The following is a 23,758-nucleotide window of genomic DNA, read 5'->3' on the forward strand; positions in this document are numbered from 1 at the left end:
GCCTCTTCTTCCTGCTCCACTCTTCCTTCCACTCTTACCATCCTTAGGTTTCCACTCAACTGTCATCTCCATCAAAAGGAGATCTGCTCCCACCTACACCCCACAGACAAAACAGCAGGCAGAGTGTGACTCTATGTATAAAAAATGTACCCTGCCAGTGTGGCTCAGTGGTTGAATGTCGACCTCTGCACCAGGAGGTCATGGTTCAATTCGCAGTCAGGGAACATGCCCAGGCTTCGGGGCTCGATCCCCGGCAGGGGGCATGCAGGAGGCAGCCGATTGATGATGTTTTTCTCTCTCCCTCTTTTTTCCTCTCTCTCTAAAAAATCAATAAAAACATTTTTTTAATGGATGCACATGATATTTGAGAACTGCTGCCAGTGGTTGCCCCTGGGAGAGGAAGTGGGTGGCTGGGAACAGGGAGACTTTTTACTGCACGTTGTTTTATGCCTTTGAATTTTAAATCGTGTGTATATACTATTATTCCAAAATGCTTAAATTAAATCAAATAAAATAACGAAGGGAGGGAGGAGAGAGATAAAGGGAAAGAAAAAGAGGGAGAGGGAGAGAGAGAAGGGAAGGAGGGAGGGAGAGGAAATGAGAGGCAGGGGAGAGAGCGAAGAGGGGAGGAAGACAGAGGAAGAAATACCCTTGGGAAATTGTGCTGAGAAAATAATTCCACAAAAATGTTCTATTCAAAAAATAATCGTGTGGCATTAAACTATAAGGAACGAAAGAAGGAAATGCCCAGCACCACAGGCGTGCCTGGGACAGATGCTTGGTGACCAGGATGGAGTAGCACGAAGTCCTTAATAACGATCATCACGGAGACTGTAAAAAATGCGGAGAAATGTTTATGACAATAATTAATGGAAAAGCAGAGACTATAAAGAAGTATATTAAGAGAGAGAACGGTGCAGTGGGAAGAGGGAAATTGCTGAAGAGAGAGGGTGCATGGCCTTCGTCACTTTCTCAGGGGAGTCCCCACGTGAAAAATGTGGCTGAGGCCTTGGGCTCAGCGTGGGCCCCTCTCCGAGTTCAGTGACTGAGGCTCAGAGAGGGCCCGTGGGCCTGGGTGGCGGCACAGGCAGCTGGGGGCCCAGGGACAGGCTCCAGGAGGCCCTCACGGTGGCCCCAGGCCCGGCTTGCTCAGCCTCGGCACTGCTGACGCCCGGGCTGGTCAGTCCTCGCTGGGGCTGCTCTGTGCACTGAGATGTTGAGCAGCATCTCCAGCCCCGACCCACTGACGCCAGACCACCCCGGGCATGACAAGCAAAAATGTCCCAGGCACTGCCGGGTGGTGTCCGAGTGTCCAAGGAGGCAGACTCGTGCCCGGGTGAGGACCCCTCTGCTCGGCAAGGCCCTAACTTCCCTGATTGCCAGTCCCCCCGTAGAATGGGAGACGCCCAGCACGTAAATCCTCTCCCCTCCTGTGCACACACTAATTGCAGCCATATTTTTTAAAGAATATGTGTGTTAAATGGTTTTTATGGGGCCTTTTAAATTACAATAAAATAGGTAAGGCTCCTTCTCTCAGGGGAAGCCGATTGCTGGCTTTTCAGGGGCGAGTGTTTATCACCTCCCGCCCCTCACACATCCGGTCCGGCTCTCAGCACACGTGCGCTCCCTCACAGGGGGCCCTAATGGGGCCACATCCGGGTCATAAAATGTTAGGGAGCACTTGGCCACGCCATGATAACAGCCCGATTTCCACCCGGCGCCTTTGTCGTTTAAGGGCAGCTCCAATAATAAACGGCTTTTCTGTTGTCGCCAGGCTTTTCCGGGGACTGCAAATGCCAGCTCTAGGATTAGAGACTTCCTCGCCCAACCCCTCGCGGCAGGAGGAAGCTGAGTCCTCCCCCCCAGGGGACTGGCCGTCCGCAGCCTCCAGCTCCTGCGGAGGAGGCTGGGCTGAGGGCAGCTCTCCATCCGGCCACCTCCCCGCACGTGGCCACTCTCCGTGGAAAACACCGTGGCTCGGTGTGGGACCCATTTGGGTCCGCACAGTAAGCACTTTGGGCCCGCAGCTGTGCCTCTGAGCGGCTCCCGGGCCTGGAATGAGCCTGAGAGTGAGGCTGGAGTGGGTGGTTTAGAAAAAAAGCTTGAAAAAAGTCATTCTTCCTCCACGTCCACCCACCTCCGCCTCCCCATCACCTGTGGGCTACCACGGCCTGGGCTGCAGCCTCTCTCAAGTGGGCAACGTGGACCGAGTGCTCTAACCATTCGTGCCAGGGCAGCTCGCCCAGCCCCCACCACCGCCACCCAGGCCCTCCTCACCTACCTCACCCTGTTCGGGAGACACTGCCAGCTCCGAGCGGCGCCCACGTGCCCCTGGCATTCGCCATCCCCAAGCGCATGCTCAGCCAGCACCCGGGGCGGGCAGAAGCTAGCGGCGCCCTCCGTCGACGGCTGATGGCAGCTTTACTCAGGCTTTTCTAGAGACCGCCTTGGCCCACCTCCCTCACATCGGGGCGTCTCCCAGGGTCCTCAGTGGGGATCCGCAGTGCCCACAGTGACCTGCTCAGAACCGCACCCGGCATCGGCCCCTCTCCCACGCCGTCTCACGGCCCCTTCTTTTCCAGGGCGTGCTGGGACCCCTGCCAGAGAGACTGCCCGTCACAGCCTCACGCCCTCGCGTCAGGGTCGGCTTCGGGGCCCACTCGCTGGCCGCGCAGCAGGCAGGTCTGCACGGAGCTTCCCTCTAATCGGTCCCTCCTCCGGGGGACTTGGGTCCCTTTCTTTCTCAGTTCTTAGAGCCACAGCCACTAACAGATGAACAGACACGGCCTCCCTTTCCTGCCCAGGTCGCCCGCCCTGGCTCCTCTCCGGAAGGCCCACGGCTGTCCATCCATGTTCCTCTAGCCCGGGCCAGCGGCCCCGAACCCACGGGCTCCCCGTGGGCCTCTGCTGTGGCAGAGAAGAGGGGGCCCGGCCCTCCCTCACGCTCCCTGTAATGTTCCCATTGATGTAACCGTGCTCACACGCTGGTTTCTAGAATCCATTTTCCACTGTGGGACACACAATAACAGCAACAACAATAGCAGCAGAGGCAACAGCAACAATCTATCATAATAAAAGCATAATATGCTAATTAGACCAGAAGTCCTTCCGGACGACCTTCCCGATGAAGCCACGGCAGCGGGGGTGAATTTCATGCATCGGGCCTCTAGTAATAACATAAAAACGTACACATATCATATCAGGTCCACAGTCAGCCAAAGTCTTGCTGAGTCTCTCGCATGTTGCTGGACTCACCCATTAGGTCCTGTGTGTTTGCTCTTTGGACTTCAGTGCCCCGTGTGACATTTTTACATCTAACATTTCCCCTGACAGGATAGGATGCAGCCACCTCCAGCCTCCCTCCCCTCACCCCCCATTTCTCTGTACCCCAAGCCCTCCCCTGACTGCCTGACCAGGGGGCCCCACTCCCTCAGGTCATGAGTAAATGTGTCCGAATCAGCACCAAAGACAGCTCCACGCCTTCCACCCAGGCCACCTCTCCCGCTCCCGCGCACAGCTTTGTCACAAGCTCTCCCAAACTGGGTCTCAAGCAGCAGGCTCGATACAGTTCCCCACCCGGCCCTAGAGAGCCTCGCCATCATAATCGCTCAGTCTTCCTAACAACTCTGCAGCAGGTGCTATTATCACCCCACTTTACAGACAAGGAGCTGGGGCAGGAGACGTTAAGTAACTTGTGATTACACATCCAGTCAGACTAGCGCTGAGACACATGCCCAGGCAGGCTGCCCAGCCTGGCACCCGGCACGGCTCCCCGCGGCTGCCGGGGCCACAGGCTCGTGCCTGGGTGGTGCGGCCCCAAGGGCTCTTATTAAATACAGAAATAAAGCACCACGCGCACATCTACGGCGAGCGGACATCATGAGCCAGAGGTTTAGTTTTGCTGATGCTGATTTTTTTAAAAAACAAGGATTTCAATGACTGTAAACCAGGGTCCCTGGGGTCCACTTTAACAGGATAGCAAGTGAGGCCGCGTTCCGGAGTTCCTGGAGTTCTCAGGGCTCTTCCGCACGGGAGACGGAGTTTGAGCGCCCATAACCCTGCGGGGGAGAAAGCACTTTATCTTCCTCCTGCAGATGAGGAGACGGAGGCTTCCAGAGCCTGAGCAACTTATCCAGGACCACACTCGGGAGGGGCCGACAGGCTGGCACCCAGCTGGCACCCAGGCTCCCGGTGCTGCCCCTCCCCCCCCCGCCCCCCCGCCCAGTGTCTCCTCTGCCCAAGCAGGAGTCGAGGCGGTGGGAAGAGGGACATGCGTGTGTGGAGTGTACATGCGTGGAGGAGTGTGGAGTCGGCTCACAGAGAGAAGGGGGGAAGGCTGTCTCCATGGTTACACTGAACCTGAACAAAACATCACACACAGATCACTGTAGCCTTGAGCGTCACCGCTCCATCCTCCCGGCAGAACCCGAGCAGCCGCCTGCCAGGCCCTCCAACCCGCCGCCGTTCAGAGAGCCTTCCTTCTTCCTGACCCCCGTCATGTCATTGTGCCCGTCGCTTCACAACTCACTGTCGTCTGATTGGTTACAGGCTCACCTGCGCAGCGCCCGGGAGAGAAGGGTCCCGTGTGCATTTCGGTAATATTCTGCGCCTCCAAAGTCTCAAGTTGCGTTACCAAGCTTGACCCATTGATCCTCCCCCGGGAGCCTCTGTCAGGTCCATCGACAGCAGCAGGGCTGCTTGCTCCCGACAGGCAGGGACCCTGAGGCACCGATGGGTGAGGCCTGCTGTCTAGGATTTCACCGTCAGTCGGTGTGTGGGCCACAAAAAGCAATCTGGGCCCTTTCTTTTCCAACCCTAGAAGAGGGGAAATAAATAGCTCTCGTCTGATTGCCTATCCCAGTGACTGGCCGCGGCGACTGGTCGGCTGTTAAGAAGGATTCTGAGGCAGGAGCTGCGATTCGGAGGAAAGAGTAATGGGAGTCATTAAGGATGTGGACACGGCTGAGGGAGCAGGCGGTGCCGGCACCCGAGCTGTGTGCTTCCCCTCCTCCCTCCCTGCCGTGACCATCCATGTCCCAGTGAAGATTTCATGTTGGTTCCCAAACAGGAGCGATTTTGCCCCGCGGGGGGCACGGGGGATGCCCGGAGGCATTTTGAATGTCACTTTGATCGTCACCCATGGCGACGGGGGGATGCCATTGGCATCTGCTTGGTAGAGGCCACGGAGGCTTCTAAACCCCCTACAATGTGCCGGGCAGCGCCCACAACAAAGACGGACCCCGTGCACATGTCAGCACCGCCAAGGTTGAGAACCCCGCAGCAGGACACACACACACACACACACACACACACACACACAGTCCGCACTCTGTCCTTGGTCCTCAGCAAACCAAAAGTCAACACCAGCATCTATTCCTTCCTGCGCCCCCAACAGAACACCTGATTTCCTTCCTCCACCTGCTCCTCCCTGTTCTTCTCCAGCTCGGCCAATGGCACCAGGCACCAGTGGTTCAGGCCCAGCCCCTGCGGGTCATCTCCAATTCCTCTCCTCCCTCACTGGCCTCACCACCCAGTCCCGTGGGTCCTTCCTGCAAACAGTTCCCAAGCCCCGCCCACCCCGCGGCCACCGCCACGGCTCAGCCTGCCGCCTTTCGCCTTTCTCGGGCCTCCTGACCGACCCCAGCCACCCCGCTGCTTCCAGCACCCTGCTCCCGCCGCAGGCCTCTGCACCTGCTGTTCCCTCTGCCTGGGACTCTCCCTGGGAGCTCCCTTTAGTCATTTGTGTCTCAAGAAAAACATCACCTCCCCTTCCCACCCGAACAGCCACCCTGCGTCCCATCACCATGTTTCCCTCTCTTTCACTGTCATCCTCACTCTGTGCGCCATCTTGTTCATTTGCTGCCATGCTACTTCCCCAAAAAAGAATTAAAAGTTCACAAGATTAGCCCTAACCGGTTTGGCTCAGTGGATAGAGCGTCGGCCTGCGGACTGAAGGGACCCAGGTTCGATTCTGATCAAGGACATGTACCTTGGTTGCGGGCACATCCCCAGTACGGGGTGTGCAGGAGGCAGCTGATCGATGTTTCTCTCTCATCGATGTTTCTAGCTCTCTATCCATCTCCCTTCCTCTCTGTAAAAAATCAATAAAATATATTTAAAAAAAAAAAAAGTTCACAAGATTAGAGACCTTACCTTCCACCATGGTATCCCATTACCAGAAAGACAAGCCCTTGGCATACAGTATGTGCTCACAAATGAATAAAACCCCAAGGACAGACCCTTCCAGTGGGTGGAACCCAGGAGATGGAGACGGTCTCACAGCCCCAGGAGCTTCTCTCTGCTGCGTCCCCCTGGGCACGAGGCAGGCGGCAGGCCTGCGACAGAGGCTCCCGATCGATCGGCGGCTCTGTGTTTCTTGGAACCAGTTAAGATCTACCTGAACCCGCTCCCCATCCAGTGCCCACCTCAGCCCCGCCCTCTGCGGTCCAAGCACCTTGAAATGTGCACACGCCCCACGTGCTGAGCCGATGGGGAAACCCTGCCTGAACGGGGCAGCCTCCGGTCTCCTAGCAACCCTGCAGATGTCCGGCTCGTTGCCCCCATTCTATGGATGGGTGCAGTGAGGCACCACGCGGTGGAGCCACTCTCGAGCTCACACAGGACACTGGAAGAATGCCTCCCAGGACAAACCCAGCGCTGTCTTTCCTCCCCAGTGCCCATCAGGATAAAGCAGCTGATACAATATTCGCATGGCCAGCCGAATAAATGGTCATGTGATAAATGAGTGAGTGAGTGACTAGCTGGGCCCCAATTCCCGCAGGCCTCCTTAGTCTAAAGCCACACTTTCCCTCCTCCTGCAGGACTTCAGGGTAAAGGTGGTGGCAGGCCGGGTGTGCGATTGGCCCCCTTTATCCATCTTCCTGTTAACAGGTCAAGGAGACACACAAACCAGTGAGATGTCACAAGGGGGCTAGAAACCAGGCCTATTGTCAATGATCTCGGCCAGACCAAGAAGGAATTTCCACTCATCAGCATATCTCTGCAGCCAAGACATCAGAAAGGGTTCCACCACCCCAGGCTGGCGACACCCGCTGGGTCTGGGAGAGGGAGCCCCACCCTCTGTAGCACGTGAGCCACTTCCTGTGAGGACCAGGGCTGTGCACCCTCACCCTCTCCCTCCCCCGGTGCCAGCCACTCAGCATCTGTGACTCCCGGTGAGGACACATGGCTGAGGGCACATGGCTGAGGGCCTACGTGGGTGCACAAGGGTGCTCTGCATCTTGAGCTGAAGGGAACCAGGGCAGAGATGGGAGGGAAAAGTAGGAATGGTGCACCTTGGGAATTGTAGTTTCACATCAACCATTTCTGCTAAGAAAGGAACTACAGAGTATTTCAAATGACACGGAGGTCATTCCCCTTTTCCACACTCACACCAGGAGGTGAGAGAGGGCGGCCCTGCCTCCACTGTAGCCGTCACGAGATGTAGATAAATCCTGAAAAATCAGCACTTGACTCCGTGGTAGAGCTGCCAGCCATCGGTGCCCCGTGAGATGTGTGAGGAAGAATCTGGCAGCAGCAGGTGAAAGGGAGAAGGACGGAGAGAACCCGCCCATCCCACGTATGAGTAAATCCTGGGCCGGCAGACGTTCCCAGACCCAAAGATGGGGAAATGATCAGGCCCACAGCCCGCACCGAGGAAGGACCTACTCACGCCCTGGAAGCACAGAATTCGCGAAAGCACTGGTGTGTGTCCCGAAGAAAATGTAAACCCCACAACCAAGACGCGGCCGTTTGGGGGTAAGAGAGCGGACTGCGTTGAGGGGAGCTGCAGGAAGGGCCCTGGGAGCAGGGTGGAGAGGAGGCCCGTGAAGGAGAGGTTAATGGGGGAGGGGGAGGGGGGCTATGTAATGCTTTCCAAAACGAAAACTTTAAAAAAAAAATTAAAAAAAAATAAAAAGAGAAAAGCTTTTGAGATGCAAAACAAACAAAAAAGGAGCTAGAGACAGGAAGGCGGACTGGAATACCATGGGACACGGGGGAGCAGACCAACCCCACAGGGAGCTGAGCGCACGGCGCCCGGCGCTAGGACGCTACGCTGAGAAACGTCAACCACGGCCAACCAGGAGGCGTCGGGGACGTGATGAGGCACAAGTGAAGGGGCAGAGAGAGTCTGTTCCCTGGGGAGGGGGTGCCCCACGGCAGCCCCTGTCGTGGGGACTGAGAAGCACGCGAAGGTCACAGCCAGGGACACAGGCTCAGGGAAGCTTGCCCTCCCCCTACTCACCTCACCACAGCACGAAGGCTGTTCCCAGCAGCTCCCCTCACCCCGGGCATCATGCCGGGCCACCAAGAAGAGGATCCAGGCGGAGTGAAGGGCAAACGCACCGTCTGAAGGCAGAGCAAGCATCAGACCCCGCGCAGGGGCGGCAGGGCCGTTGGCATCATCGCACCAGGAACTGGGAAAAGCTGTGATCGACGCGCCAAGGGCTCTAACGGATAAAGCAGGCGCCGTGCAAGGACAGGTGGACATGTGAGCCGCGAAATCGGAAGTCTGAGAAAGAACCCGAAGGACACGCTGGAGACCGAGCCCCAGCCAGACAGGAAGCACGCCTTCGATGGCCATGAGGAGACCGGATGGGGCTGAGGAAAGAGCTTCTGAGCCTGAGGATATCGCCACAGAAACCCCCAAAACAGATAAGAGAAGAGAAAAAAACACACACACAAAACAGAACACGGAGGTCTGTGGGACAAGAGGTGCAGTCAGAGGAGAGAGAGCAGGAACAGAAAAAATATTTGAAGCAGCAATGACCCTGACTTTCCCAGATCAGTCATACGACAAACCACAGATCCAGGAAGCTCAGCGAACACTACGTAAGACAAGTTCCAAAAGATGGTGACCCCCAAAAAGCATTAAGATTATGAGAGAGAAAATGACAGACATAGAGAACGGAGAGCGAGTCTTGGGTGCGCGAGCGCTAAGACGCGGACGGCGTCCACCCCTCCACACCTTCAGGCCCTGCTCCTGTCTCTGCTCCCTCGGCCACGTCAGCCACAGCCTCTCCCACGCCGCGGGGCTCACTCCACTCGGCCACTCCACCGCCCCTTCCTCCTGCTCACCAAGCCCTGTCCCTGCGCAAAGCCTCTCCCCTGCCCGGGGCCGCCTCCTCTCACTCTTCAGGCCTCACTCCTCAAGTGACCCTCCTCAGAGGAGAAGGGGTTTGCTTCCTCGGGCATCATTCGCACAGACACACGCTCACACATGAACACACATGCGCGTGCACACACACGCCACTAGGAGGGCAAGGGCAGGAACCCACCTCTGTGACTGCACCCAGCACCCCAGCGCCCAGCAGGGGACCTGGCATGCAGCTGGTAGCCAGCACACACTCCATCATATTTAGCATTCAAGGCCAACCAAGATATAAATAGAAGCGGAAAGCAGGTAAGCAAGGGATCAAGTGGCAATTCATGTTACAAAGATGAGCAAAAGACAGAACTCGAGAGCGACTGATCTCCTCATCCTACTAGGAAAGATGCCCCGTTTGCAGTATCGCTCTTCAAAACGGTAGAGAAACGGAAGCCCAAGAGTTAAAAACAGAATCAACAGCCGTGCGTATACTTTTTAAATCATTGGTAAAGAAAAAAGAAACAAAACCAAATCCAACCAGTGAAAGACAAAAGCAAAGAAGTGTTGAAAGAAAAAGGAATAAAGAATTTAAAGTATTCAACAAAAATAGTCATGAGATCAAACGTATTTATTAAAAAAAATAAATTTTATTTGGTTAAGACCCTCAGTTTATACCCAAAGACAGACTCTAACTGCATACTGTTTTTACCAGATGTATGCCTAACAGAAGGACATAGAAAAGTTAAAAGAAAAAAAAGCTAGAGAGATACACCAAGGGGACGCAAACAAAAGAAAGCAGGGAGAGAAATACTAAAATATGAAAAAATAGCATTCAAAGCCAAAAGCATTCACTAGGGGAAAATAGTCATTTGATATTGACAAAAGTAAAATCCACAATTCCACAATGAAAATATAACTGTCACAAATCTTTTTGCAATAAATAACATAAAATGACATTTTCTGAAAACAAAACTATCAAAAACACAGTAAAAATGGAAAGGATTCTATTGAAGAGAAAGACTTTGACCTATCTCATTCAGCTTTTTGCAGATCAATAAGAGCAAAGAGAAGTAAATAACAAGATACTATCTATAAAGCTGCTTTACCTTACACACAGGGAATATACTTGTGTTTTTGGTTGTTTTATTTTCAAATAAAACATTTACCCCCAAAAAATTATGAAGCAGAAACTTCACAGTCCACTGTCTCTATCGTTCAGTAAAACTATAAATTAATGACAAAAGTTTAAGCAAATAAGGCAAAGCGTTAAAAAGAAATTCTAAAAATGTCCCATTTACTTATTCTTGGATCAATGAATAAACGAGAGTACATTTCCATAATATTAAAAACAAAGTTGTAATTTCAGAACTTTTAGAAAATGATTTTAAAGAAAGCACTGTGTTTTGAAAGTCACAAGAAATGGCCAAGGCGGTGCTCACAGGCAAACTCATAGCATTCAATGCATTCTTTTTAACTGTGAAAACAAAGTTTTCCCAATTCAAATATCTGGACATACCTCCAAAAAGTAACAAAAGAAAACAAGGATAAATTAGAAAACTTAAACAGAAGAGTTCTGACTCTTTAAAGGTGTGTGTGTGGCGGGGGGGGGGGGGGTAATGAAACAGCCAAGCTGGCAAGATCCAGATTGAAAATAAAGGGAGAGCCCGGCTGGTGTGGTCAGCGGTTGAACCTATGACCAGGCGGCCATGGTACGATTCCCCGTCAGGCCACATGCCTGGGTTGCGGGCTCCATCCCCAGTAGGGGGCATGCAAGAGGCAGCCAACTGATCGATGATTCTCTCTCATCGTTGATATTTCTCTCTCTCCTCTCTCCCTTCCTTCCTGAAATCAATAAAAATGTATTTTAAAGTAATAATGAAGCAAAGGGGAGAGGTGGGACAAATCGCCAGGGCCTCCAGCCGGAAGACGTGGCATCTCAGAGCGGAGCCCGGGTGAAGGTTCCGGCCAGGCTGCAGTCTCCAGAGTGTCAAAGCGACTTTCACCAGGACTCCTGTCCGCTCGGCTGACTCGGACAAGGGAAATCCAAAGACAGAAACAGCAGAATACCCAGGATTCCGAGTACAAAGAGGACAGGAATCAAAGAGACATTCTTCCTTTTAATCACAGGAAAGTACTATGCTACATTTTTCACAAACAGGTTTGAAACTCTCGCATCCATTATTTTCTAAGAAACCACAACTCACTGAAAACTGACGCGGGAAGTAGAAAAGGAAGTGACCAGTCGCCGAGGACGGACTTATTCTGCCTAGAATGCTGCCGCCGCCGCCTCCAGAACTCTGCGTGCCTCCTCCTTCTGACAGCCAGGCCTCAGTTCAGGGGTCGCCCCTCAGGAACGTCTCCCTGACACCCTACTAAAAGCCCCACCCCAGTGCTACCTCAGCACCCGCTTCCGAGCACTCACGTCTGTGTGGGATTTTTACTTACCTACTATATTTAAACTTTGTTTTCTCCCCACTGGAATGGGAGCTCCTGGTAAGCGGGGACCTTATTCAAGTTCACCAGGTACCCCTAAGTGCCCAGCGGAGTCAGTGTATTAAGTTAACCGAGACCAAGGGGGACAAGAGAGCTTGCAGAAAATCCTTCCAAATGATTTCTTATGACAAAGGAAGATGAATCTTTCAAGATGGAAAAAAAACTATCCAGGAAAACACTTGAAAGTACAGAAGAACTTGGCCAGCAGGTGAGGGTTCATATAAGGAAAAAAGACCCTCTCGAAAATTCTATTTTCGAGGGAAAATGAGAAGTAGGCTTGAAAAGCCACCCAGATGTGACTGGCTTACGCATCAAGAAGCAGGCGTGCCTGCCAGCCTTCCCCCCTCAGGGTGTCCGACCACGTCCCTGACCCCTGAGTCCCAGCGTCGTTCTGGCCTGAATCCAGTACCATGGGAGCCACGGTGAGTGACAAACCCGTTCTCGCCTGTCCCCTCAGAATGTCAGCTCATGGAGATAAGGCCTTTGTTTTGTCTGCCACTGAGTGCACAGGGGCCTCAGGAGGGGCTCGGTACGTCCAAGTTAAAGGTACCAAAGAGTGAATAACCTCTTGCTGTCTGTCTTCATGCTCCAGGGCGGAACCTCCATGAGATTAAGACTTCACCTGTCTCATTTCCTGCCAGTATCCTGCACCTGGACAAACCCTGGCACACAGTAGGTGCTCATGAACATGTGTAAGAGTGGAAACCTGGGGACAAAGTTCATGCTAAGAGAACTGCACGTGCAAAGGCCCTGGGGCAGGAGCGTGCCTGGGGGAGTTTGTGCAAAAGCCCGGGGGATACTGGGACTGGAGCTGAGGCAGCAAGGAGGAGTGTAGTGCAAGGTGAGGCAGACAGACACGGGCAAGTCGTGTTGGGTCTTGCAGCTGCTTTTGCGATGGGAGCCATCCAATGTATAACAGGATCCCCCAGCAGACTGCAGGCCGAGGGGAGCCAGTTGGGGCAGGAAGACCAGTGAGGTGGGTGCTGGAGTCCAGGCAGGAGATGGTGCAGGCTCAGACTCGGTAGCCAAGGAGAGGATGAGAAATGGCTGGACTCTGGAAATGTTTTTAAAGGAGCCAATAGGATTTGCTGGTGGGTTGTGGCTTGAATGGTGTTTGTGGAGAGGGGGAGGGGAGGGAGAGAGAGAGAGAGAGAGAGAGAGAGAGAGAGAGAGAGAGAGAGGAGTTAAAGAGGACTCCAAGGTTTTTGCCTGAGAAAGTGGAAAGATGGCTGTCCACTGTCTGCTGTCATTGGCTGAGATGGCTGTGGCGGGTGTGGAGCCACCCATGTTGTCACCAGCCTTCCCATCTGTCTGCTTTGCAGGCTCACAGTAGGGACGCAGTTGTGACCATGCGACATGCAAGCCAAGTGCCATGTGTCGCTTCTAGGCAAAAACTCACCCCCTTTCCTGAGATGGGGCCTCTTTTCTCCGGGCCCAATGAGGACAGCTCGGTGTGTGAACCGTCCAGATCTGCAGGGGTAACAGCACGACCCAGCTGTCCTGCTGGTGAGGGCGACGAGGAGGAAGTTGGTTGGGGACTTGGCCATTTAAGATGTCATTGGACGCCAAGTGGAGGCATCACCTCAGTGCAGACACTAACACGTGTGTCCCCACCCGACTCTGTTCTGGGCGGGTCTCCCTCCCTCGGTGCTTCTCGGGGCCACCCAGGAGGTGGGGCCCTAGCCAAGGGGCGGCGTGGGACAAGGCTGGCAGGTGCAGTGGGAGGGGGCAGGTGACCAGGGATTTAAGCACCACCCCCCTCTTCCAGAACTGGCCCCTGGTTAGAAGCAGGATGGGGGGACAGCAGACAAGGCAGAGGTGCTGGAGGCTCCACGCGTGTGTCCAGAGGCGACAGTCACGGACCCAGCTGGCCTACTGCGTGTACGTAAGTTGTGATGGTGAGTAAAAGACTTGGGACAGTTGGGAGGAGGGATAGTGAGCTGTGATGAGCTGAAGGCCCCCAACACCAAACCACTCCACAGCCACCAACAGGGGGATGGAGGAGAGAGACTGAGAGGGTCTGCCCTGCCCTCCTCCCCCGCCCTCCCCAGGGGCCGAGGCCTGAGAGCCGGCCCGGGGCCTGGGCACAGAGCTGCCTCCTCCCGCCGGGGCCTCGGCGGCTCCTAAAAAGAGCAGGCAGCAGCGCCATATGTGCTCCTGCCGCCTCCGGCTATTTCGGGCAGCCCTCTCTCGCCTCTCCTTCCAGCTCCCCAGGCCTGTGCGTGAGTGTGTGTGCATGCGTGTGCGTGAGTATACGTGCATGCGTGTGTACACGTGTGCATGTGTGTACATGTGCACGTGTGTGTTTCCCTGTCGCTCCCTCCGTGGGCCTTTGTCTCTGTCCATCTCCACTTTCTGCCTCCTCCACCCGCCGCTGTCTTCCTCTCTCTGCTCGGCCCCCACTTTCACTGCCTGCCTTTCGGTCCGCTGTCTGATCCCAGCCTTTCCTGGGTCCCTCTCAGATGCTGGGAGCACCCTCCCGCCTGTCTCTCACCCCACCGTGTCTCCGTGCCTCCTCTCCCTGCCTCCTCTCTGACCCACTCCCGGGGAGGCTGGGACAGGCCGAGCCCCCACAGCCACTGTCCCCCCCAGACGTCCGGCCCGGCTTCCTCCAGCCCCACCCCTGGGCGCAGACCTGCACCTTCAGCTGAGTGGCCCAAGGGTGGCCAGGGAGCACCGCGGCCGCCACAGCCCAGGCCACGCTCCTGGGTGGTTCCTGGGCATAGAAAGGTTTGGGAAGCGTCGGATGGATCAGAGCTTCCCCGCCTGGTGTTGCCTCAGGGACGGCCCTCGGGCCAAGTGTAGGCCAAACGGTGGGCTGGGGCTGCCTTTCTCTGCGAGGGGGAGCCCTCGCTTCACCCCAGCCTCACAGAGCCCCAGCTGCAGGGGCTTGTCTAAAAGGAACCGGGCGGGCGAGGGGGGGCCTGGCCTCCGCTCCTTCAGGTGCTGAAGGAAGCAGGGGCATCCTTGCTCCGGCCTGAGCAGCATCGACTGTCCTTTCACTGGGGCCGGCCTGGTTCTGAGGAAGCACCTGTGACACGGTGATTGCCCCAATGGCCCCAGTGCTCTCCCTCGCCCCTTTCATGGCCAGGGCAGTTTTAACCCTGCAGGCCTCCCCCCTGACCCTGGGCTCAGCCATGTGGCTTACATCCCACTTGCCCAATGGGATGCAAGCAGAGGCTTGAAAAGTGCCTGCACAGTCGGGCGGCGCTGGCTTCCCCGGCTCGGACACCACATGGAACGTGCGGGCTCGCCTGGCGGAGGGTACGAGGCACAGGGCCCAGTGGCCTCCATCACTGCAGCCGACAGCCAGCAACCGTCACACGAGTGCGTGACCCAGCCCAGAGCAACCGACATGGGTGGCCCGCAGACGCCTGGGCTGTGTGCGACGAGGGTTTGGGCTGTGGCAGGAGCCAACTGAAACTCCCTCCCTCCTCCACTCTCAGGACGCGGCTCCCGTGAAGCTGCCTCCCCTCCTGTCCCGGGGCAGGCATGTGACCAAGGTCAGCCAATCAACACAATTCATCCCCACGGCAGCAGTCCAAGGAGAACTTGTTCTGGAACTTTTGTTGGAAACGTGAGGAGGGGATCCCCCTTTTCTACTGAAGTTGCTGGGAGACAGGAGGTGAGCTCAGAGCTTCCAGGGACAACCACGGAGAGTGCACTGAGCAGGGAGCGGATGGGGGGGGGGGGGGGCGCGGCGGCAGAGCCGAGTGCTAGAGAAAGACAACTCTCCCAACAGCACTGCTTGGCCCAGCCACACCCCAGCCCCGATTCTCCCACCAGACGTCCCACTAGGAGAGGCCATCGCTCCCTTTTGGCTTAAGCCCATTTCCAGGGAGCTTCTCTTGCTTGCATGAGTCCCGGTGTCCCGGCTAATAGGGTCTGATCCTTTTGGGACGTCTGCTCAGCCCCAATCCATTCCGTGGGCTCAACAAGGTTCCACTCCCCTCTCACAGGACGGGGTTATGCAATCCTACACCCCACTCCCCGCACAGAGCGACTGCCCCATGGCCATCTGCACACCCGCCATCCAGGCACGCTCGCTCTCAAGACCGCGAACCAGCAGACATGGACCCTGGGGGCTGGGCGTCCGAGTCTGGGCCCTGCACGATTTTAGTTGGTGGCTTAGACCTGAGGGAGGGCCTCACCCCGGCCCCGGAGCCCAGGTGGCCCTGGCCCCGGCCCCCGAGGCAGGGGACGCACCTTTGCATGGACTCAGTGGGCAGCTTCCTCCTCAGAAACTACCTTATTCTTATTTGGGCTCAGGTCTCCTCTGTCACTTGAGGCCAAAAATGAGTTTAACCACCGCAGTCCTGCAGGCAGCAGGGAGGTCACGGCACCCCCGGTTCCCGGAATTTAAACAGGGATGACCACAGTGCACCCCCCAGCTCCTCAGCGTCCCCCTGAACACTCTTCTGGGGGCAGAACAGGAGAGCAAGGAGGGGAGAGAGAGTGTCTGTGAGTCCCTGGGTTGCAGGCACACCGCAGATCCCGCCTCTCCCCGCTCAGAGGCCCGAGCTGTCCTCCGAATCCCAGATGCTTTCAACAGAGTCACTGACCCCTTGCTAAGTGCCTGCTCATCCACATTCCGGATGTGGCATCATGTGAAATGGACCAAGGCCTGCCCCACAGGGCCGGCAGCCGAGCAGGGGAGGGGTAATAAAGAGGCTAAATGAGTGTGATCTGTAGTGGGCAAGACAACAATTAGGGTGATGAGGGGAAGAGCTGGGAGGGAAGTGCTGGGGGTGGGCGTGTCCCTGAGTAGAGGAGGGAAGTGATCTGACTCCGAGGCTTGGAGCTGAGCTCCAGTCTGTGGATCCCGGCAGAGGCAGGGACCCCGGCAGGGACAGGGACCCCGGCAGGGGCAGGGACCCCAGCAGGGACAGGGACCCCAGCAGGGACAGGGACCCCGGCAGGGGCAGGGACCCCCGCAGGGCAGCTGCTGCTCCCAGAGGAACCCAGGCACAGTGCAGATAGATCTGCCAGGTTTTTGAGAAAAACTGTAAATCCAAATGTTCCTGTGAAGTGTGTCCATTTTCAAATGTTGGCAGCTTATTCAAAGACACTGTAAACACTGCAGGGCCGAACAAGCAGGCAGTTCAGGTCTGACCCGCAGGCCACGGGTCTGCACTTCCCTCACAGGTCAGCCCTCAGCGAGCGCCATGGGCCAGCACCAGCCAGCGGGGTGCCTGCATCACCTGCTTTAACCCCCATGAGCCATCATGAGGCAGATATTACCTTCCCAGCCAAGGAAGCCGAGGCCCAGAGAGGGCAAGCCCCTCCCAGACGCCACACAGCAGTGAGTGGTGGCCTGGGGGCTGGGGGCTGGAGCCTGGGCTGACCCCGCAATGCCCGTGTCCTGTTGTGTTCTGCTACCACCATCACCCAGACAGAAAGCCACTAGCCAGCTGTGGGCAATGAATAAAACTATTGAAAAAAAAGACCGTACCCTTTTATGTAATGATGTTTACTTTGAATTTATATTCGTTCACACAAACACTCCATCCATGCTTTTGTTCCGGCCCTCCGGTCCAGTTTAAGAACCCATTGTGGCCCTCGAGTCAAAAAGTTTGCCCACCCCTGCTCTAGACCCTCATTTTCCACACGGAAAAAGCAAAGACCAGAGAGAGCATGAGTCACTCAGCAAGTTGACGTTGGAGCCTGGACTTGAACCTGGGGCCCATGACTCCTGGTGCAGGCTGGTCCCAAGGAGGCCTGTTGGAGGAGCGGGAGTGGGAAGGGATTGGTTTGGGATGTGGGTGCAGCTCAGCACAGCAGTCCCTGGAGCTCCGGAGCCTTCTGCCCGGCGAGCACCCCACCTCTGCCACTTGGTGGCTGTGTGACCTTGGACAAGTCCCTTCCCTTCTCTGTGCCTCGGTTTCCTCATCTGGAAAATGGGCATAACCATGGCACCTACCGCACAGGTAACACTTGTCGAGGGCCCTAGAGCCACGCCTTTCACAGTCGGAATCGTCACCCACCAGACGCTCCTAACACGAAGCCCAACCAAGCCCAACTGATGTTATACCAACACGCTCCAAAGCACCGAGGCCTCCTGGCTGGGGACATCGTGTGTCCCCACCCTCACGGAAATGTGGCAGCATGCTTAGAGGGAGCGGGCAGGAAAGCTGGGGTTTTCTGAAAAGAAAGAGGGAAGCAGAAAGGTGCAGAGTTGGGGAGAACTGGCGGCTGCCTCCTCCTGAGTGGGAACGGCCCTGCCCAGCACTCACTTGGTGCCTCAGTGGACAGAGGCCCCCGGACGGCCCCCCGACTCGTTGTGTCATGAGAAGACACTTAGAGCCCGCGAAGGAACTGGACACAAACTGTCATAACAACAAGCAGCGCTCCTCCCACGCATGTTGACTGAGCACCTACTGTGTGCCGGTGGGAGCACTGCCGAGCCAGCGGGAACAAGGAGATAAACTCTACCCCGCCCTCCCGGAGCTGATGGACAACACAAAGCACACAGACAAGGGCCGTGAAGGTCAAGTCCACGGTGGCAGGTGCTAGAAGAAAAATCCAGCAGGAAATGTGTGGGGAGATCAATGCTGATTCCTGTGCTTGGAGAGAGCTCAGCACTGACATAAAGAAGTTTCTAGAAATAGCCTTGTGCCATCTGAGGGAAGAGCATTCCAGGCAGAGGAAAGGGCTGGTGCAAAAGCCCTGCGGCCAGTTTGCCTCCTTGGGGGCCAGTGTAGCAGGAGCTGGTGGCCACAGGTGGGGTGGGGCTGGGTGGAGAGGGAGCTGGGAGAAGCTGCAGTGAGCGGCTCTGACTCCAAGTGAGAGGAGGCTGTTGGAGGGGGCGCCCAGAGGAGGAGCAGGATCTGATCCCGGCTCCGGTGGGTGCAGGAGGCTGAGGGGGGATGGCCAAGGCTGGGAGGCAGCCGGCGGCAGCATAGCGCGCACGGGGGATGTGAGTGGCTCAGGAGGGCAGCGCGGAGGGGCCAGGCTCACACACCGGCAGAGACTGGGCACTTGCCCTGCACCATCCCACGGACCCTCACACCCTCACACCCGGGACAGGGGCTTCGGCTCGACCCCCTTCCACAGGGGAGCCAACAGGGGCTCTGGCCCAGCCACACTGCCGAAAGGAGGCAGAGCCTGGCCTTACACTCGAGAAATCCCATCCTTCACTCGATAGAACGGGCACCAGTGCACCATCACAGGGAAGAGAGAGGTCTAAGGTCCAGTCAGAGCGCCCAGCAGCTGCTCCTGCTCCCCGAGATGGCCTCCTCCTGGGCCCCCAACCCGCCTCCCTCCAGCCATCCTCCAAAGTCCGCCTTGCCCCACCGCCATCCATTCCTGCCACCATCTCCTCAGGATCAAGTCCAGCCTCACCTGTGCTCCCAGTTAGCACCCAACCGCCGCCACCCCATGTCCCTCCTCCAGCCCTACTCTGCTGCACTCCCCCAGACCGCCTGCACCCCCAGGCCGCCTGCACCCCAAGACCGCCTGCACCCCCAGGCCGCCTGCACCCCCAGACCGCCTGCACCCCAGGACGCCTGCACCCCCAGGCTGCCTGCACCCCAAGACGGCCTGCGCCCCCAGGCCGCCTGCACCCCCAGGCTGCCTGCACCCCAAGACCGCCTGCACCCCCAGGACGCCTGCACCCCCAGACCGCCTGCACCCCCAGGCCGCCTGCACCCCCAGGCCGCCTGCACCCCCAGGCTGCCTGCACCCCAAGACCGCCTGCACCCCCAGGACGCCTGCACCCCCAGGCTGCCTGCACCCCAAGACGGCCTGCGCCCCCAGGCCGCCTGCACCCCAAGACCGCCTGCACCCCCAGGCCGCCTGCACCCCCAGGCTGCCTGCACCCCAAGACCGCCTGCACCCCCGGGACGCCTGCACCCCCAGGCTGCCTGCACCCCAAGACCTCCTGCACCCCCAGGCTGCCTGTACCCCTAGGCCGCCTGCACCCCCAGGCCGCCAGTGTCTGCACCCACCCAGCCCTTCGAGCACCCAAACCGGGGAGAACGCCATCTGCGTGCAGCGCCGGGGAGTCCTGTGGCGGCCACACCTGCCTTTCCCCTCTTTGTGAAGGAGGCCCATGCTCCTGCCTGGAGGAAGAGGGGTCGCTCTGGGGTCTGGCAATCCTGTGGTTTAGGACCGGCTGGCGTCCCCTGTGAGCGCCGTGGGGGTTCAGTGTGGGGAAAAGCTTATTAGTTTCCCCCGTGGCTGCCCAGAACGGGGAGGGCACAGGAAGAAATTACCGACCAGGCATTTGAGAGGAAGGAACATTTAGCAGCTGCTTCTCACAGACAGGCTGGGATGTCATGGTCGGTGTTTTCATTCTGGTGAAGGTAAAATTCCTTGTAGTTTCTTGGGCCGGAGGGAAGTTGGTCCTCAATGTTCTCAGGGGTGGGGAAAGGGGGGGGGGGGACAGGGTTTGGGGAGAGGGGAGGATTGCTGGGGCATTTTTTCCTCTTCAAGTAAAAAATAAATTAGAAATGGTCACAGAACCCAGAAGAAAGGTCGTCATAGCAACAAAAGTTTGGGGCCAGGTACTTCCTGACACGGCTTCAGGACCACAGCGGTGGAGGGGCAGGATGTGGGCGCTGTGGACCAGCCGGGAACCCGTCCAAGCTGGCTCGGCCCCGCCACGTTTCTCACCAGCACTGACAGGCTGATAACTATTTTCCAGGCTCTTGGGAAGGAAAATTGTGATTTTCTGGGAGGGGTGATCTCTCGCCAACTGTGATGAAGGGAAAAGAAAAAATGGTGGGGTTTGTTTATTTGCCCAACAAACTAACCATTCATGATTTTACTGAAGACCAGGAGTGAACCCCCCACATCACCCCCTTCTCCGACCCCCAACTGTACTATTATCTTTCCTTTCCACTTCCTCCGGATTCCTCTCTGCCCCAAGAAGAGGATTCAGGCCCCGGGCCAGCAGTGCGGCCTGGACCGAAACCTCTCTGAGCCTCGGACTCCTTATCTGAAAAATGGGCACCGCAGATGCGCCCGCCTCACGGGTATTGGCAAGCGTTCAACAAGATGCAGCAGGTGAGCAGCTCTCGCTGCGCCTGGGCACGCTCGGGGCTCCGTAAATAGAAGCGAACGTGGTTTTTAAATGTGGCTCCGTTAATATTTTTTAAACACTCAGGCTTAAGTATCCTGTGTCAAGCCCTAAGACAAGCTACATGGCTGAGCCACAGGGGAATGAACGCCTGCAAGGGTTTGGACTGTGGTCACCAGGCAGAGGCTGCGAGAGACCTCAAACAATGAAAGGCTCCGCTGGCGGCCAGGACCAGGACATCCGTGGGGGCAGGGGCAGGGGCAGGGCAGGGGCGGGACACAGGGTTGTGTACAAGGGAGGAGAAGCCTTTGGGAGGTGGAGTGATGGCCGGGGCAGACCTCCCACACCTTGGAAACCGGGCCCTGAGCTCAGAGAAAGGTGTGTGGGGACACCCACGGCAGAGAGTGCAGATGAGGACGGCACTCGCGAGGCCTCCGAGGGAAACGCGGGGTTGGGCTGGTTGGAAGGCACGGATGCCTTTTGAGGTTCTATCATTATTATTATTATTATCATCATCATCATCATCATTATTAAATCCCAGAGTAAAACTTCAAGACGTGCGTGCACAGCAGAAGTGAGTCTGATGGGGTGAAGCTGGTCAGGGGCCGGGCTCTTCTCAAACACTGAACGTCTTTGGCAAACAGCCAGCATCAAGCAGGGCACCCCCACAGGTGAGACAGAGCAGGCGGCCCCTGGAGAGCCCTCTGGTTCGTCAACCCCGGCCTCACCCAGCAGCATCCTGCAAACCGGCCTTAAGAACTCCTGTGCACCACACCCTACCCGGGGGGACATCCTGTAGGGACAGGGACAAGAAGGTGGTGAGCAAAGGCAGGCCCCCAACAATTTCAAGTGGTGCCAAGTGTGATGAGGGCGACAGCGCTGGCGATGAGATACAAAGACCGGCATCCAGAGGCCTTCTCTCCAGAGGACCCTGCCTCCCGGGCAGGCCAGCAAGTCCCCTGGGCCTGAGGGAGCAGCAGGGGAGAGGGGGGAAGCGGTTCCAGGCAGGGGGAGCAGCCTCCTTTCCTTTCCTACACCTCTTCCCGCTGACCTGTAACCAAGTAGGCCAACGGCTTCTGCAGGACAAACTACTGGCCATGGCCCCAGTGCATCCACACTGAGTCACATGTGACACCATGTCCACGCAGAAGAGCAACGCCTGCGAGGAGGAGCTGTAACCTTGGGGAGAGAGGTCAACTCACTGCGGAGTTCCCCCGCCTGGGACTGGACGGTGCAGGGTGGTGTGGACTGGCGTCCGGCACGCCGCGCGGATGGACAGCGCTCCCTGGAGCCGCCTCGCCTCCGGCGGCCTGGGGCACGCACCTGGCCGGCTGCGTCCGCGCCCAGGAGGGGTATGAGGCCGTGGGAGCGGCTTGATCTGCCTTCTGAAAAGTCACACACACCCCAGTTCCGACGGAGCCGCACCCCCGCCCCGCTTTCTCAGCTGCCTTCTTTCCCTCCCGCGACACGAGGGCCCACGCGGCTGCCCCACGCCCCACGCCCCACGCCCGTGCTCCCAGTCCCGTCTGCGAGCTGTTAGTGCGGCTGGAAACGGGGTAGAAGGACTCCCCAGTCTCCAGGCTCCCTGGATGCGGTGGGAGAGGCGGCTCCCAGCCACAGTCCCCGCACCCTCCCCGGGCGGCTGGATGGGGCGGGAGGGAGGCACCCAGCGCCCCGCGGAAGAAGGGGGGCTAGCGGGGAGAGTTCTGGCGCGGAAAGGAGCCGCGTCCCTGCGACCCGCCGCCGGGTGGGTCCTCGGGGAGACGCGCCTCCCTAGGGCGCGGCAACGTCCCCGAAGCCGCCCGGCGCCCCGAAGCCCGGGGCGCTCGGCCCAAACCCTGCCACGGAGGGGCGTCCCGAACACCAGCCTCCTCCCCCCTCCGGCCCGGCGCGCGCTCCCCGCAGGGGGCGTGGGGCCGAGCTCTGCGCAGCGCCGGCCACCGGTGCGGGTCCCTCGCCGCCGGAGCGGGGAGCGGGGAGCGGGGAGCGGGGAGCGGGGAGCGGGGAGCGGGGAGCGGGAAGCGGGGAGCGGGGAGCGCGGCCGGGACCCGCGTCTCCGGGCCGCGCGGCGGGGAGCCGGGCGCCGCGCACTCACCGCGCCCGCCGAGCTCCTCCTCGCACGAGTACCAGATGCCGGTGTGGAAATTCCTGAAGAGGAAGCGGTCGTCGCCCGTCTCCCAGCTGTAGAGCTCGCCGCCGGGGGGGCCGTTCCCCGCGGCGGCGGGGGCGGCGGTGCCGTTGGCCGTGGCGTTGGCGCCCGAGTTGGGGCAGTTGGCGCGCCCGCCCTGGCCGCAGCCCGGCTTGGGCACCCGCTGCGTGCCCTGGCACCAGTGCGTGGTGAGGAAGGCGGTGGTGGCGAAGAGCAGCGCCAGCAGGTTCAGGGCCACGGCCACGAGCGCCCGGCCGCGGCGGCTCGTCTTCATGCCGCCCGCGCCGCCGGGAGCTCAGCGCGCGAAGTTGGCAGCCGGCGCCCCGCGTCAGCGGCCGCTGCCCGCCGCGCCCGGGGGCTGGGGCGCCTGCGATCGGCGGCGGCGGACGCGGCGGGGGCCCATGCCCCCCCGCCCGAGTGGGGGCGCGGCGCGGGGGACGCGGGGGGCGGGCGGCGCGGCGGAGAGGCTCGGCGCGCCCGGAGCCCGGAGCGTGAGTGCACCTCGGCGCGGAGTCGCCGGTGCCTGGCAGCGGCCGCGGCGCAGGGACGCGCGCCCCTCCGTGGGGAGACACCTGCAGGCGGCTGGCGACACTTCAGCGCCCGCCCTCGCGGGAGAGGGAGCGCCCCACGCCGGGCGCGGGCGGGGGACCGGGCGAGCAGAGCGGAGGGTCTGAGAAGCAGGAGAACGCCAGACGAGGGGCTGTGGGAGAAAGAGGCTTCCCGGGGGACGCGGAGCACCAAAACCGGAGGGAGGGGTCACCCTCGCAGACCCAGAAAGGCCCTGCCGGCGGGAGACAAGGGCAGCGCCCGCTGGGGGTCCCCACGAGGGATATGGAGCAGGACCCCCTCCGGGAAGTAGACCCAAAGGGCCTGAGTTGCCGTTTGCCAGGCTTCCCACAGCCGGGAGCTGCGGGACCCCCTGGAGGGAGGCCTTATGCTGGTCCCGAGTTGCTGGCCGCTCAGGAGGGTGTCCCCGCAGGAATGCAATGTTGCAGAGTCCTAGGGCCGC

General features: G+C 58.4%; 1 protein-coding gene across 4 annotated transcripts in view; it reads right to left on the reverse strand.

Moving 5' to 3' along the window:
• GSG1L (GSG1 like) overlaps positions 1-23,298 on the reverse strand; it is a 191,451-nt gene extending 168,153 nt beyond the window's left edge. For 2 of the 4 annotated variants that reach the window (XM_036303186.1, XM_036303187.1), the window contains exon 1: positions 22,696-23,023. In XM_036303186.1, the coding sequence (XP_036159079.1) occupies positions 22,696-23,023 (328 nt within the window). Of the gene's footprint in view, positions 1-21,802; positions 21,986-22,695 lie in introns of all 4 variants that reach the window. The other 2 variants (XM_036303184.1, XM_036303185.1) reach the window with 2 other exon arrangements.
• Between the last annotated feature and the right edge of the window lie 460 nt (positions 23,299-23,758).

Source organism: Myotis myotis, unplaced genomic scaffold, assembly GCF_014108235.1.
Source record: "Myotis myotis isolate mMyoMyo1 unplaced genomic scaffold, mMyoMyo1.p scaffold_m19_p_35, whole genome shotgun sequence".
In the NCBI taxonomy this organism is placed as follows: domain Eukaryota; kingdom Metazoa; phylum Chordata; class Mammalia; order Chiroptera; family Vespertilionidae; genus Myotis; species Myotis myotis.